Source organism: Falco peregrinus, chromosome 7 (assembly GCF_023634155.1).
Source record: "Falco peregrinus isolate bFalPer1 chromosome 7, bFalPer1.pri, whole genome shotgun sequence".
Taxonomy (NCBI): domain Eukaryota; kingdom Metazoa; phylum Chordata; class Aves; order Falconiformes; family Falconidae; genus Falco; species Falco peregrinus.
The window spans coordinates 1,536,683-1,552,327 of NC_073727.1; the positions used below are offsets into that span (position 1 = coordinate 1,536,683).

Consider the following 15,645-nt stretch of genomic DNA (forward strand, 5'->3'; position numbering starts at 1 on the left):
ACAGCCTGGTCCCAAAGCTCCACATTCCCCTGACGCCTACGCTGAAGAACAGAAGCCAAGTCCTGCTGGCTGTAGGAACTCCCACACGGGCCCAAAGCTCCCACTGGGGGCTCAGTGGCATGCAGCCAGCCAGGGTATTCTCTTCCTAAGGCCTCTGCTAGACCTCTATTTCCAAAAAGAGGGAAAAGGAAGGAAGAGGAAGTGAATCTCATTAGGAAAAACATCCTGCAGTTTAATTGAAGTGGCAAACGCAAAGTTAAAAAAATTAATAGAAAAGCTACACATCATGAAAGATAAAACAGTAGAATACATATATATACATGTTGGAGTTTTCAAAATAGTCCCATCTTAAAATAAAAACAAGTAACAACTCTTTGGAAAAAGACAGGCAATACTAATCGAGACATTGTTTAAATATTTGGTATTTTAATTTACAAACATGCACTTTCTCCTCTGTATGTACGTCAGGAAAACATGGGTCATGCTGTAAAGTTGTGCTATTAGTATTCTCTTTTTAGCACTCCTTTAGAAAGAAGAGCCTATGATTTTTGCTGTTATTTTACTTCCTTAAGTTACTGAACAGAGGTGGTTCCGTGCCCAGAGGGGGAGCAGATCACTGCGTGTGCTGCTCAACCCTGACCTGTTCTGGGAACACGGAAGGCCGAGTTAGGCGCGTTGGTTCGGACCCAGCCTTTGCACAACCTGCTGCTTCCTTTCCACTTTTGGCAACAGACAGACAGAATGCCTTCGCTCACGCTCATCTTCTCTTCTTTCCAAAGTTACTGTGTTTTCAGTGTGGTGTTTGCTCCCAAGGGTTTTTCTTCTCATTCTGATCATGTGAAGTGGTAACAAGCGAGACAACCCTCCCTGCCACACAGTTCGCTGCTTTCTGCTGACAGACGGATGACAGGCACAACTGCTGTGCTCTCAGGAGCACAGGAAGCAGACTTGTTATTTTGCTAACAGTAAAGAGTCCTGAGATCTAAAAACCAAATCAGTTCTTCAAACGTTAACAATGAAGGTCTTGAACTTTGCACCTTTTTGATGATGGCTCTTCCGTCTTCAGTGCTTCTAAATTACTGGAATCAGATCTGCCCTTATCCAAGACAACAGTTATACCAGACAGAAGGTACCCTCCACCTCCGCTCATGGTCAGTTTTGGATGGCTTCGATCTGGTAAGACCTTTAAAAAAAACCACAAACCCCAAACCAAACAAAAACCCAAGCATCTGTAAAGACTCACTCTGTATGTGCACACTGAATTGTGTCATTTAAGCTTACAGTGTAAGATGTAATTTGTTTTTCCAGCCACCACAACCGACAGTAATTTGGAAAGTGGATTTATCTTCAAAGGGCAAAGTACCTGCGTGGCAGAAACCAGGTACAGAAACAGGTGAGAACACAGGCTGCTGCCCCACTGATTACTTCTCCATGGCATTTCCAGCAAAATGACAAAGCTGAGGTTTGGGGTGCATGAAAGCCTCATTAATGTGTTCAGAACTGGGGTACTCTGCAAAGGACTGCAGCTGGCCTCACAAACCAGCACTAAGTAATACAGTGATTTCCAGCTCTGCCACTATCATCTTTCCGTAGCTGCTCCTAAGACAAGATACAGCAATGAACCACCACCTTCCGCTACGTTAAGACGTTCTGTAAACATCTCCTCTTCAGTTATGCCTCCTCCTTGCTTTGCCTGCTGCTGCAGGTCTAAACTGATTTACTCGTGTCGGTGCGACGGCGCAGCCTTGTTCCTAACTGCACCTGGGCACAGGAAGCCTTGCCAGGCCTAACCCTGGTGAACACCTTCCTCTGTGAATCTCCCCGTCACTCCTGACTGGGTTGCCTGATCAACAGTCACTCATCGTGGCCACCCATGCCTAAGTCATCCCCTCAATAATAATTCCTTACAGACTCCAGCAGCCTATGGGCAGGAGAAAGCTAGTGAGATGCAAGAACCTCTTCAGAGGTGGTGAGCTGCTTAGGAATCAGACATGCTCCTGCTTCTCCACAGCTGAGAGGGTACTCCACATTTGCAAACGTTCCTTGTTCAAAATGTCAGTCAAACTGACATTTTTCACTGTGGAGATGTTTTCCCCCCTCATCTTGTTCAGTTCCCAGACCAGAAACTTCTTGTTACTTTAGTTCCAAGGCATCAACTGTGTAAGTCACCACCATTCTTAACATTACACTTTTTTTTTTCCAGCTGTCAAACCAACTGGAAATTAATAAACACTTCTAATACTTTGCTACATCTCTCTGACACGACATTACATTGTCCCTCACTTCAGGCTAGCCACTAAAGCAGCACAACTACTGAATCTGTCAGTGCTGCAAATATTTCAGCAAATGTTTAAATGAAATGCTTTGTAAGAATAAAATAAATATTTCCATTTGAAATTCCTGCAATGAAGCATTACAATTCTTCAGAGTATTTTCCCACTGCTCTCAGGAAAACAAAGGCACAAGGTTACGCGCCGTCTGTCAGTTCAAACCCCGTATTTTCAGAGCGCGCTTCGCTCCCCAGCACCCATGCTGTTTTGACAGCCATTTACTGTAATCCTTACCTGGTAGTTTCGTAGCCAGGTTTCAGACAGCTTTAGGTTAATAACACCGCCTCTCTCCCTCAGCTTTGTGTAACATTCTAATAATGGCTTAAAAAAACCAAATAGTAGGTTACACAGCAGAACAGTCTTAAACTTGAACTATAAGAGCTGAAGTAACATACTTGATTTACCTCTTTATACTGGCAGTAGACAACAAAAGGCCTTGAAGGAGCAACAAATTCCAATAATGAAAGTAATAAAGGAGTGGGGTGAAACTTGCTGGCTACAATTAAGCTGCAAAAGAAATTTCACACACATTAGTTTTCTGCTTCTAAAACCTATTCATCAAGTGACATTTTCTCCTACTTAGCACAGCAATCAATTATAGCTTAAATGTTGCTAATCAGCATGTTTTCATGGCTCTAATAACTCCCCAAAGACAAAAAAATATCATGATTTCCTACTTGCATAATTGAGAGGATAAATCACTTGTTCCCTAATGTGCCATATACTTGAACGCACTGCAGAAAGCACTCAGTTCAGCTGGGTTGAGCTCCACAGTAATTCTCACGGCCCAAGAATTTGCATGCTGCTTTCTCTACCCTGAGACCATTGTCCAAATAAAATTCAAATTTTGTGACTGCTACTTGTTGCTTAGAAGGTAACTTCAGTTATGATTTCTTTAGACTGGGTAATCTTCATTACAGACAGTTTTGTATTAAAAAGTTATTATTTAAGGAGAAAACAATCCCTTAACGGGCATGACTAAAAATCTTTTAAAAATAAATTATGTCCTTGCCAACTTAAAGGCTTCAAATTTTATTCTTCATCCTCATTTTAATGTCATAGCATAACTTGGACTTACAGATGGTTATGATTCTCTACAGATAGGGAGTTTTAATAAAAAAAATTCACTGCTAAACTAGATTGCAAGAAATGATGGAGCGAATTAGTTGTTATACTTGTGCAGAAGAATGTGCTAATTAAACTACTTCTCCCGTACACAAATACCCTATGAGATGACCCATCAATTAACATTTGTTCTCCAGGGGAACATACAGCGCTGGAGACACCGTTAAACTTACCTAACAAAAGCAAGGTAAAAACAGGTGTTCAATTTTCTAAACACAACAGAGATAAAGAGCTGAAGCAATTCTTTCACAGTTGTTTCATTTTGGCATTGTGCTGGCCATGGCCTTGTGGGCCATTTACTTCAAACCCTAACTTCAAAAAATTTATGCTTGGTAATTTACCAAGCAGACCATAAAGAAAAAAAGATTCCAGACTGCCTGAGAAGGCTTGGAGCGCTGCAGCGACTGCCAGGAGCTCGGCCAGACAACAGGAAGGTAAGGGAGAGATGAGACTGCGAGAAATCAACTGCTGCGCTCTCATATGGCAGCACATATTGCTGTCAGCGGGCAGCCTGGCCGGGTGCAGGATTAATGTAACGGGTGAGAGGGGAGGAGAAGAGGTAGAGGAAGAGCAGGGAAGGAGAGAAAGGGAGCGTGGCCTAATCTTGAACACATGGAGTGTCTATAAACGCATTTCCACTTTCATAGTATCAGAAAAATGTAATAGTCTGTCTTAGGTCTTCTTTAAAAGAATACCAAATCCCTAACGGGTATCTTCCTTTTTCCCCCACAAAGACTGACAACAGACTTCAGCTCTCATAAATGGAACTGAACAAACAGATCCAGTACAAGCAGTGTTTTACCATGTGACAGCACAGAAAATATAACTTTAATAAAAAAATGTTATATTAAATAATTATTCTATAGTATATACATTTCTGTAATTTATATACGTATATGTATAAAAATAATAATTAAAAAATACTAAAATTGTATCTTCTACATTAAATAGTACATACTGTTAAATGCAGGACCTCAAGAAGTAATTCTCCGGAGGTCAGTGCCCCAGCTCCAGTGTTACCCAGCTTCCACCTATTCTGTCCCTGTTTCTCTCTTGCAAAACAAAACAAAACTAAGCATGCAGGGAATATGGAATCGAAAACTCAAACCTCCCTGCCTGCTTCCACTCCTGTGCCAAGTTGTTAGTTTGAAGCATTGCTTTATTCCATGCCAGTTTTTCCTGGCTTAGCAGTACAGCACCCTGCAGCTCCTGGTCTAAACAAGCGGTGGGCTAGAAAAGGCAGGTGACCCAAGGTAGGGGACCCCGACTGCAGCTGGGACAGCGCCTTCAGGCAGCCTGAACTCCCCTCCTCTCCATCATACCGAAGACCTCCTAAAGCAAGAAATCCCTCACCCCTTCAGGTATATAATTTATTATAGCTCTCACGCATTACAAAGGGCAAAAGAAGTGTACATGTGATTGAAGACAAACGAACAAGCGACAAATGCTAGATAGGCTTCCTTGAACTCAAACAAAAACTGAATACACTATTTTACGCTACAGGAAGAATCAAGTAAAGCCATACACTAATTTTCACTTTGCTAATCGTGCACAGACATTAATTATAACAATGGGTGCTGGAGACATGGGTAATACCAGAACAAAACACAGCCACTGTTCAGGCAGTGTAGTGGTCATCCACAGGCACTGCCCGTGGCGCTGCTGCCGCTGAGCAGAGGTCAGTATATTTTACAGACCTCCTTTACCATTTTATTGCTTAGGAGAACCCAGAGTGACCTGTCTCTGCATCTTTATAGAAAAGGCTAATTCTACCACTTAAATATGCTAGATGAGATATACTAAAATATGAATGCACATGAGTTAACACATTTCATAATAATACAAACAAAAATTATACACAGGCATTTAAACATAACCAATAAATGTGTACTAAAGTTTATCCGAGCAGAACAGCTTTATTCCTAGTGAGCCAATATTCTTAGGAGGAAAACACAAACTTGAAATGTTATTAAATTAACAAAATCAATGTTATTCAATTAACTTAAATCAGTTCAGCAATGGCTAAGAACATCGTGAAAAAGTCACAACCACTAAAAATATACTTACACTACAGTGGGGCCGAATTTCTAGGAATCTATTTATCGTATTTCTTTTAAACTTATGATACGAAATCTTCACATTAAATTGTTCCTTGGGAACAACTGACCCTGGCTAAAGCAGGTAAAACAAAGTTATAGAAAAGATGAGTTTCTAAAAACAAATGAACCAAACTCCCAAGGCAACAAACTTAGTTACAATTTAATAAAATCAAAACCCTCAGGTGTTGTGGGGTTTTCTGCCAGTTAGAATTCTGTGATTGTTATCAGCAGTCATTTTGTATTAAATTCTACCTGGATTCTGTTTCTCTTTGGACAAAATAGGTATTTTATTTTTTTGTTAATGTTTACTCATACCTAGTCAGGAAACTATGGCTTTTAGATCAAGACATTTCAAACCATTTAAATAACAAAAAATCTCAACTGGGTAAGAACCAAACAAAACCCAAGACACACGGGGGCTGACTGCTTGCTTGTAAATATTAAGAAACAAAATAGTCTTCCTAAAATAAAGCTTTTGTTTCAAAGGAAATTATTTTCTATAGATGTGTTTTCAAACAGAAGACCTTTCTGACTACAAACAAACTCACCCATCAGCATTCCTCTCTCTCAGCAAAGCAGCAGTTTCTATCAGCTTTTTCCTTCTCTCCCATTGTTTTCTTTGCTTTTCCCGAACCTTTAAAAAGCAAAACAAACAGTTTGCACTTCAACTGGTTATTATATATTGGATCACTGTTGCATGGACTTAAGTTTCATTTTTTGGCATCTTAGATGGCTTAACGTAAGACAAAAGACAACCTCCAGAGTTCCATTGTAACACCTGAATAAGCTGTATTTCAGCACGCCCGATTCAGACGGAAAAATTTTAAGTATATAGACCTTGTAAAACTCGAATAGCCATAATACATATTCTTACATTTTCTTTATTTTCTTTTTCTTTGTTTTCTTTAAATTCTACATCTTCAGCATTGATGTCCATTGTTTCTTGCTCTTCTGTTTGGTTGATCTCCATAGCTGCTTCAGTAGTAGATTCCTCTTCTGTTTCCTGCAGGGAAATCTGCTTCTCATCAGTCACTCCGTTGCTTTCTTCTTCCCCTAGCGCATTATCTTCAGGTTCTGAGGGCAGAGTCTCCGTAGAAAATGTCCCAGAGAGGAGACTATCCACTTTGCTGAGAGGAAATTCATGAAGATTATTGAAAAAAGCTTTTGGAAATCCAAAACAAGTGGTAGCAGCTCTAACAGGTCCCCCTCCTGGATACATCTGAATAATGGATCCATAGCCTATGAAAGCAAAAGAATCAAAAATACGTTGGAAAGCCAGAATTTCTTAAATCGCTTCAAATTTCTAATTTTCTAAAATGCTTAAATGAAGCATTCATTTAAGAATAGGTAAGTAATTGCCTGCTCTTAATCTAACCTTCGTCAAATCTAACAAGCTGCTGAAGTACGCCTTGCGGCAGAAAATTCTTATTGGAAGGACAACAGTTACTGCAACTCAAAAGGACAAGGTAACTCAAAGATTATGCATGTATTGAACATGTATTTAGGATTAGCACAGAACATGTAAGCAGTGACAAACTCTTAGAAAAGCTAATTTAATTAACAATTAGAAGACAAATTTTCTACCATATTTGTTACTTGTAACTATGGAGTGGTTTTGATAAAAAAGAAAAGCTAATTTAAACAGCATTAATAGGCAATGGATTTCCTCAACATCCAGACTCTGAAGGAAGAGCTGTCAGATGTTTAAACATACTGACAAGAACTTTTCAATAGTTACACTGAAACTGCACTTTATTTAATTGACTTCAGAAAGCATCCCTATGGCCAAAAGTTGCTGAAACAAAACCAATTTATTGCATGACTGCCTGTGTGCTTCTCAGCCAACAAACAGCACATCTGGGTGCATATCACATCACACTTCCTACCTTTCTAGGCTTCTGGAATATAATTGTCATCTCTGTCTAGTGTCTTTGAATGACTTATGATGAAACTAATTAACTGAGTTTGAGACATAAAACCCAAGTTGATCTTCTCCTAGAATACGCACATGAAAATGTCACATGCTACTTTTAAAATATACATTTTGCAGACATTAAATCTCTGGTGCAAAGAACAAGAGGAATGACAACATTTTCAGTGCTGCGGGCTTTCTGAATTCCAGTGTCACGATCTCAGATTTCTACCACTCACTTTCCTGGACTTCCCACGTGCCTGGGAAGAATATGCATACAAACTCCTTGCAGCCTTTTCTGAACATGTCACTATGCTAAGACAGAAATTAAAACCAGATCTACATACAGTGATACCTACTTTACATTTTGTATTTTTTTTTAAATAGTGGGAAAAAAAATCCAACTGAAATACGCAAAATACAGCTTTCTCCAACAGAAAAACAAGCGTCTCTCTGAACTGAGAAAGTATTCTGAAATAATGCCTTTTCACAGTATCACAGAGATATGCATCGCTTAAGTTTCAAGTAAGCCCTCAGTCTGCTCCTTACTAAAGCCACCGTGTTACTTGCCTCCCATTCGCTCCATCACCGCACCCAGCACAAGGCCTGCACACGTTTCCATTACAATCATCTTGTTGCCAGCACGGATGTTTCCTAAAGTCAACATCTGAGCCAGGGTGTCATATCGCAAGTGGCTAGAAGACAGAGGGGTTTAAGATGTATCAAGTTAGTTTTCTTAGAGTTATAGATGCTGCGTATCATTAGCTCAGGAGCCTGTCAAAAAAAGTTGGATTACAGGTCGATTTTCAGGAACAGCACCAGTGGTCTTCAGAGTCACCATGCGGAAACTTAAATTAACCACCCAGTAATAAAGAAGCATTAGAACAAAAAATTAGCAAACAAGAAATCAGCAGGGAAGAGCAAAAGCAGGATGTAAAGTAGGGTGCGCATACTGAAGTGGACATCTCATGCTGTGTCAGTCAGACAAAATATTTTTAAACTTCTTTTGTTTTCTCTGACATGTCAGTTTTGTAAAGAACAAATGGTATTTGAATGCATTTCCTAATTCTTAAATGTTTTCTTTATGATTTTCATCTGTTTTGCAGTAGCACACACCATGTGCAATCCAAGATCAACACCTAACTAGACTTACTGCAGCGCATGCACTGAAGAGACTCAGCGACGGCCAAGGAAATTACAACCAGTCTCAACAAATAAAGCCAAGCGAAGGAGATGGGGGAAGGAGAAGGAAAACGGTTTGAGAAGCCTTAAATAACAGAAACGTGAGGGTTTTAAGTCTCAGCATCTCAGCCTTAAAACCAATGAATTCAGTACATCTTAAACAATGTCTGTAACAACGTATCATTTAATTTTGGTAAGTGAAAATCCAATGCACTAGATCTCTTATCATTGTTCCCCCCAACTCCCGCCCCCCAGCATTAACCAGTTTTCAAATTCTGGAGACTTCTGACTGAAGAACATTTTGAATCCCTAGCACATTAAGGACAAAAGTTCCTGCTTCTGGCAGGTGGCTTGTTATTTTGATTACTGAGCCAGAAAACAAGAGACAATACGCACTGACCCAGAGAAGAGATACCTCTGAAAATGCAAGAAGCCTGTCTGCTTAGGTAATTAGCAAGACGGTGGTGGTAGGGAAATGGTAAACGCTGACACTACATGCAGAAGAGTTTTCCTCTTTGCTGCAATAGCATACTGATTCATTTTCTATATCACATTATTTTTCATTAATTTGCAATCTTTCCACTAACAGAGGAAAAAAAAGAAGAAATGAGAGTATTGTCTACTCTGGTATAATACAGGTATTTTAAAGAATATTAAAATATCTTTCTGTTATAATTTGGAAAAAAAAACAAAACAAAATGGAAACTCACTTAATTTTTCCAGGTTCCCTTGCATAATACATTGTTGAAAGAATGCGAGTGGATGGTTTCACAATTGTAATAACTGCTTCATATCTGTATGAAACACATAGTAATAGTCTTATTTTTAGCTCAACATATTAGAGGACTACTAAGTATTTTCCACATTTTAAAATTAACTTACTTTTTTTTCTTCTTCTTTATGTATTTATCTTGAGCAAATTCTGTTTTGTCTCTGAATGTTGTACTGTTCTCTATTAACTGTTGAACTATTTCCTTGGAAAAGACAATTATAGCTGGTATTTATTTCTCGTGCATTTCACATAAAGTACTTTTTCAAACAAACACTTGAAATATTTTCTTCCAGTAGAGGCACGTATACTGTTACCTTCCACTGCCATTAATGGCAAACTAAAGTTCTATTAATCAACATGACAAGTGAGGCACTACTCTTGACTATGTGCAGAAATTTAATCATATACTTTTGTCTCTAGGTGTTCTCTTAACTACGTAATGCCAGCATAAAAATGATAAAGCTGAAAACGCTTATCCTGGAAATGGGGTATTTTGTGGGGAAGGAGCCTGGTAGGTGCCAAAGCTAACTCATGAGAGAGGGCAGACTCGTAAGGCCAGAACTGAAGAAAAAGCAGGGTTGTTCCTTTCAGCATCAGCAAGTCATTACTTCAGCCCTTACTGTGAAGCCTCAGTACCTAAATATTCTTATCCCATGCAAATGTAAATGAGACTATACTGCTTTCTCCAAGTGATTAGCTACTTTAATTATCCTGTGTTTAGAGCGAGGCTGAGTTATGTTTATTGTCAGTTATTACAGAACAACTGACATATATTCTGTTGGGCTAACATTCCCCATAGTAACTGGATTGCATGACAGTACCCTAAGTCCTGCATGAAGCTATACAGGCAAAAATATTTTACAAAAACAAAACAACCTGATGTCATACGCAATATTTACTTTAATCCAACTCCTTCTCTGGGTCTCTTTGTCTGACTTCAGCATCTCCATCTCTGAGGGTATCTTTTTTTCCATCTTGTGCTTGTTCTTCCCTTATACTCTGCTACTTACCAGACATCTCCCTTACACCACTTCATTTTGTCTGCCTCCCAAACTGCGCTAGATTCCTGTACCAACTCCTTGCACAATGTCTATCTCCTCAGCATTTACTATTTCCTACAATACTCCCCCCGACTTCTTCCATCTCTAGCTCCCAGGTTTTCCCAGAATTCCATTTTTTGTTTCCTGGTCTCTTCACTCTAATCTCCTTTTGTCAATCCAACTCTTCCTCATATGTTCAGGTTCCAGCTGGAGGGATCATTAAGACCTCCAAGAAAAAAAAACTTTCATTGCTCAGGACTTGTCCCCATGCCTGCAACAGAAGAACAAATGCTGCAGAGTGGTATTTCAGTTGTTCAGAAGTCGTTTAACTGCTAAAATTGAAAGTTTCTATTAAACATGCAGGAAAAGTATTAGTCTAACCTGGCCTCACAGGAATTTGGAGAGGGTAGCGGTAGGGCAATGACAAAAGGAGTATTTTCAATGCAGACATTGCATCTCCCATTGTGCTTTAAGAACCTGCTCCAAAATACAGTGGTGCAAGTACTTCTTACTTGCTATTGCTGCTTTTCAAGCCATTATTTCTTAAAAGTTCTTCAAACACTTAAAATGCACTATTAGTGGTGTGAAACAGCATATCTTTCTTTTTCTGCCTTACTCTTGGAAAAAGTTAAATGCAGTGTCTGGGCTGTTTGGGTCGGGTGTTTTTTTTCCCCAGTAAATTTTCAGTGAGGAAATTGGGGGATATTTCCCTAGGGTAAGCAAAAGCCAAAAAGGAAGCCACTGCACTATGCAGTGCCCTGGGAATACATGCCACTTCATGTCTTCATCCTAACACCTATCCCTCAAGACCTGGGAAGGATTTGGGAAGTGATGGGAAATCAAGCCCCATTAACACTGAGGTTGGTTTATTTCAAATAACAATCATCTCTAACTGAGCCTGTGTCACAAAGACATGCCATTCACAGTTCAGATTTTACCAGACACTTATGGAAGAACAATGTCTATTGCTGCTAATTTAACACAGGCAAAATGAATATTCGGCTACAGTTCAGAAACCAGAGTTAACAAAGTAGGATATTTTAATAACCTAAGATAAAAAAGTACGGTAGATGTATGGCAGAGACACACTGAGGACATACAAAAAAGCCAGAGTGATCTGCCACAGATAATGAGAACGAATAGAAAACATCAAAGGTATCAGACTGATTAGTACGTTCTTTTCAAAGAGGTAACACAACTAGCAGCACAACCCTGGAAACAGAGGAAATACCATCCCAAACTCCTTAGAGCAATCCAACATTAAGCAGGCAAAAGCACAACAGCTGCTCTAGAGAGCAGCAGCAAACAGCCAGATGCAAACAGGAGATGAACTTGATGTAAGCAGGAGCACTTTCTTATTTTTATTAGAAAGGGTAAACCAAAGGTAAGAGAGAATTTTTGCCTGTGCAGAACACGTGCAGAACAGAACTGGCTGCAAAGGTTCATTAACATTTAAGATGGCCTCACTTCTTTTTGAAAGGTTCATTAACATTTAAGATGGCCTCACTTCTTCTTGACAAAGTGCAGGGTAAAAACCAATCCGTGTTCTAACAGAACAGAACTGATCTCTTGACAATATTTTTAGCTTTTGAGGTGCAGATAAAACACAGGCATCACATGTTCAGTAGGTACTGTCTAGAGGCACACTGACAGTACACTTGTTAAACAGTGTTATTTCTTAGTACTTTGGTGTTTATTCATAATCCTTTCCTACACCTTTGATAGCTTAATTATTGTAAAATTTTAATATATCTGTAATATAGAAATATAATTTTGCATCTTATAAACAAACAAAACTAAAAGGTGATTATGCGAGCTCTATTTCCTTAATGTTTGTTGTTATTTCTTTTTGTCTGTTATGACTTTTGATGCTATAAAAATTAATCTTTTACTTTCTTTTGACAAATTTGCCAACCTTACATGAAGTTTTCTACGAAAAGAGCCTTTGCATTTTTGTAAAAACAGATCTTTAGAAAAAACATGACTTGAGCAGAAGAACAAAGAAAAAGCACTGAAGTCTATGCACCAATAAAAAGAATAGGCTAATTCATAAACTGAAATATAACCATCAAGGTAGCACAGAAATGACACCAAAACCTTATTTTTACCTGTCCTTTAATACCCTTGTCCTTCAAAGCCTTTATGTCATCATGAGTCAGTTTTTGAGACTTTCCATCGTCAACTATGTTACGATTATCTGTACCTGCTTCTTTTGTTTCTAAAGGAAAAGGATATAGATTTGTAAAATCTAGCTCTAAATATCTTCACATTGGAGAAACATAGATTTTAGTTTCACAGAAAGCAGACTTCTCAGGATTAAACCCACATGCTTCATGGCCTTGCAAAATATTGCCTAAGCAATCAATGAAATGTAATATGTAAAATACACCTTTAGTATATATATGCACCCAGACTAAGGTTCAAATTTTCTCCCATATTAAAAAGCTGATTTGTTACAGGACTAGTGAAACAGCAGATCAAGACAAAACCATGCACTTTCATGACAGAAAGAATATAAGTGGCGTTAAGTTAATAAATGATTAATAGAAAGCTTTTCCATCACCTTTGGTATTATCAAAGAAACAAATGAATTGGAACTTGTTTTTCCAAACACCAGTCAATCCTCTGTAATACCTGTGGCAGTCTCTTCCACCTCTTGCTTTGGCTGGAGGTTTCCACCGCTGGTTACTTCAAATGTAGTTCCATAAATATGTCCAATGGCATTATCCAGATAGAACCACTGCTTCTCAAAAATAATTTTTCTGAAATAATAAAGAAGTTAATTATATTAAAAGCATTATTTTTACTATGTCTGAAACCCACAATAATTGAAACTGAACTATAGCTTCATATAAAGATGTGCACATGTGGCACTTAGAGACATGGGTTAGTGGTGGGCTTGGCAGTTCTGAGTTTACGGTTGGACTTGATCTTAAAGGTCTTTTGCAACCTAAATGATTCAATGATATATGCCATTTTTACCTATATCCTTGAAGAAAACCAGGACAAGCATAAAAAGTGAAATTAACCACAAAACCACATTAAACTGAAACTGATTAGGAAAAGAACAAAGAACTTAAATGGAGCACAGAGTAAGAAAAATATTTTTTTCAGTTCAAAAAAATTGCAAAATGGCAGATAAAATAAGGCTATAATACTTGAATTATGCAGTACCATTTCTGACAGAGAAAGTCAGAACAACGCAAGGAATGAAATTAATTAAAACTTCATTAAATCTAGGCTGGGTCATGCAGATTACTGCAAAAAGAACCTGTATTTTGCAAAGCTCCTTTGCAATAATATTTGCCAAAAGCCTATGAAGAAAACTGACAGCAGAGAGCGACTTGTAAGCCTAGAAATGTTTAAATAAAACAAAAATTTTAAAAAAAGAAAGGATTTTACTATCCCTTTCATTTTGATCGCACTAAGGAAGGTTTACATTTTTCCTTCTTCACACAAAACAGGATCCAAAGCCTTTAACTTTCAGGGTGACCTACAAAGGTTTCCTTGCTGACCAGAAGGGAACTGGTCTTGTCTGCTGATCTTGTCAAATGAAACTGGTACCAGTGTATGTGCCACAATCACATCCGAATCAAAAGCTACCACTATGACCTCTGATTATACTCACCACTAACTCTGAATCTAAGCAAACAGGTTGAGTTCTTTTGTTATTTCCAGCATTCTACTGACTGAAGTATGCAATTCGTGCATGTATTTTACATACACTATTTGTATCCCCAAATACACTCCAGAATTTAAATAAAGCATAATAAAGTTTTGTCACGTTACCAAATCCTTTTCATAAAACATTAACGTTATACTTGCTCACGTGAAGTCTATTAATCCCTACCAATCCAGACTTTAAAAGGCTAATAAATGATTATAGAAGACTTGAAATGACTGGAGAAAATTTAAATAGATGAAAAATAGTGTGCAGGTGCTCAAATTTTGATGACCATTCTAAACAGAATATCCAACCACAGCTATTGTCTCATGGTCCTGGAGCATCCTTACCCTCATCAGATTATAGAAAAGGAAAAGTTAAAGCAAGAGTTATTTAATTTCCCGTGACGTTATTTACTCTTCAATATTTTTTTATTCTTTCTTACAAAAACTGAAGAAGGACCTAATGAACAGATCTTGGCATGCTCTGCAGGCTGTCAGAGTAACTACCTGATTTAGGTGCCAGATCCTACTGGTGAACGTTTAGCCTGTCAATAACCAGTACTCCCAATTCCTAGGTCTGAGCTATGCCATTTCTAAACCAGCCTCATTCAAGCACAGCACCTTTAAATCTCCATGCTACTGAATCAGATGCCTGGCCACATTACCCAATACTGACTTCTACACACTGGTCTACAAAATTGACTGCTGCAATGGGAGGAGCCCAGGCTGTGTCCACTGATTGTGGCATGTCCTGCTGGGGTGCAGGCGCTTCTCGCTATGCCAGCTGGCCTAGGAAAAAGAAATGGGAGAGCTTTCATAGCATCCTCGCCAAAGCTGCAGCACCCAGAGCCGACAGCCAGCACCTTCCTGCAGCCTGACGGCGATGCTGAGCCAACCCCGCTAAGGAGGCAGCGCTGCAGCCCGCAGGATGAGGCGCCACTGGGGGCAGGTGTGACAGGCGCTGGCCAGGCCGCTGCACCCTCGCTCCCCGTCAGCCGCACCGGCCTGACAGCGGCAGCGCAAAAACGCCTTTCAGGTCCTCAGCGAACACCGCAGCCAGGAGATCTGCCGGGTTCTTGGGCACAGGAACTAAGGCGGCATCAAAACCTTTCGCGCTACCGGTCACACCGGCCGTTACCTCCGACTGTCCCGGCGTGAGAGCCGGGGTCACACCCGCCGCACCGGGACCCGCTCCCCTCGGGAGGGCCTCGCGGCCGCTGCATCCCCTCAGGGGAGGAGGAGGGGTGGGGGGGCGGCGCAAAGCTCGGCCGAGGGGAAGACGACAAATAGGATCGAAAACCCCGGGCCGGCCCCTCACCTCCGCCGTAGCACGGGGACCGCTTTGAAGACGTCGTCCCGCTTCAGGACGGCACAATCCCCCTCACAAATGCGCGGGCCCGGGCCCGGGCCGCCCTCCATCGCCGCCGCACCTCGCGCCGCGCGCCGCGGCAGGGCAGTGCGCATGCGCGGCCGGGCCCGCCCACCAATGGCCGAGCCGGCCGGGGGCGGGGCGCATGCG

At 40.1% G+C, this 15,645-nt stretch overlaps 1 protein-coding gene across 3 annotated transcripts; it reads right to left on the reverse strand.

The window, feature by feature from the left end:
- Positions 1 to 211: 211 nt before the first annotated feature.
- Positions 212 to 15,589, reverse strand: TRMT6 (tRNA methyltransferase 6 non-catalytic subunit). Of its 3 annotated transcripts, XM_055810073.1 has the most exons (11): positions 15,445 to 15,589; positions 13,095 to 13,222; positions 12,569 to 12,678; positions 9,531 to 9,622; positions 9,359 to 9,442; positions 8,037 to 8,161; positions 6,429 to 6,793; positions 6,103 to 6,188; positions 2,735 to 2,837; positions 2,565 to 2,651; positions 212 to 1,183 (listed from the first exon to the last, which is right to left on the reverse strand). In XM_055810073.1, the coding sequence occupies exons 1-11, from the start codon at positions 15,543 to 15,545 to the stop codon at positions 1,010 to 1,012; spliced, it is 1,455 nt and encodes a 484-aa protein (XP_055666048.1). In that variant the 5' UTR covers positions 15,546 to 15,589; the 3' UTR covers positions 212 to 1,009. The 3 variants fall into 3 exon arrangements, with proteins under 3 accessions (XP_055666048.1, XP_027635608.1, XP_027635607.1); XM_027779807.2 differs by lacking the exons at positions 12,569 to 12,678; positions 15,445 to 15,589 and having other exon boundaries at positions 13,095 to 13,224; XM_027779806.2 differs by lacking the exons at positions 13,095 to 13,222; positions 15,445 to 15,589 and having other exon boundaries at positions 9,531 to 10,731; positions 12,569 to 13,086.
- Between the last annotated feature and the right edge of the window lie 56 nt (positions 15,590 to 15,645).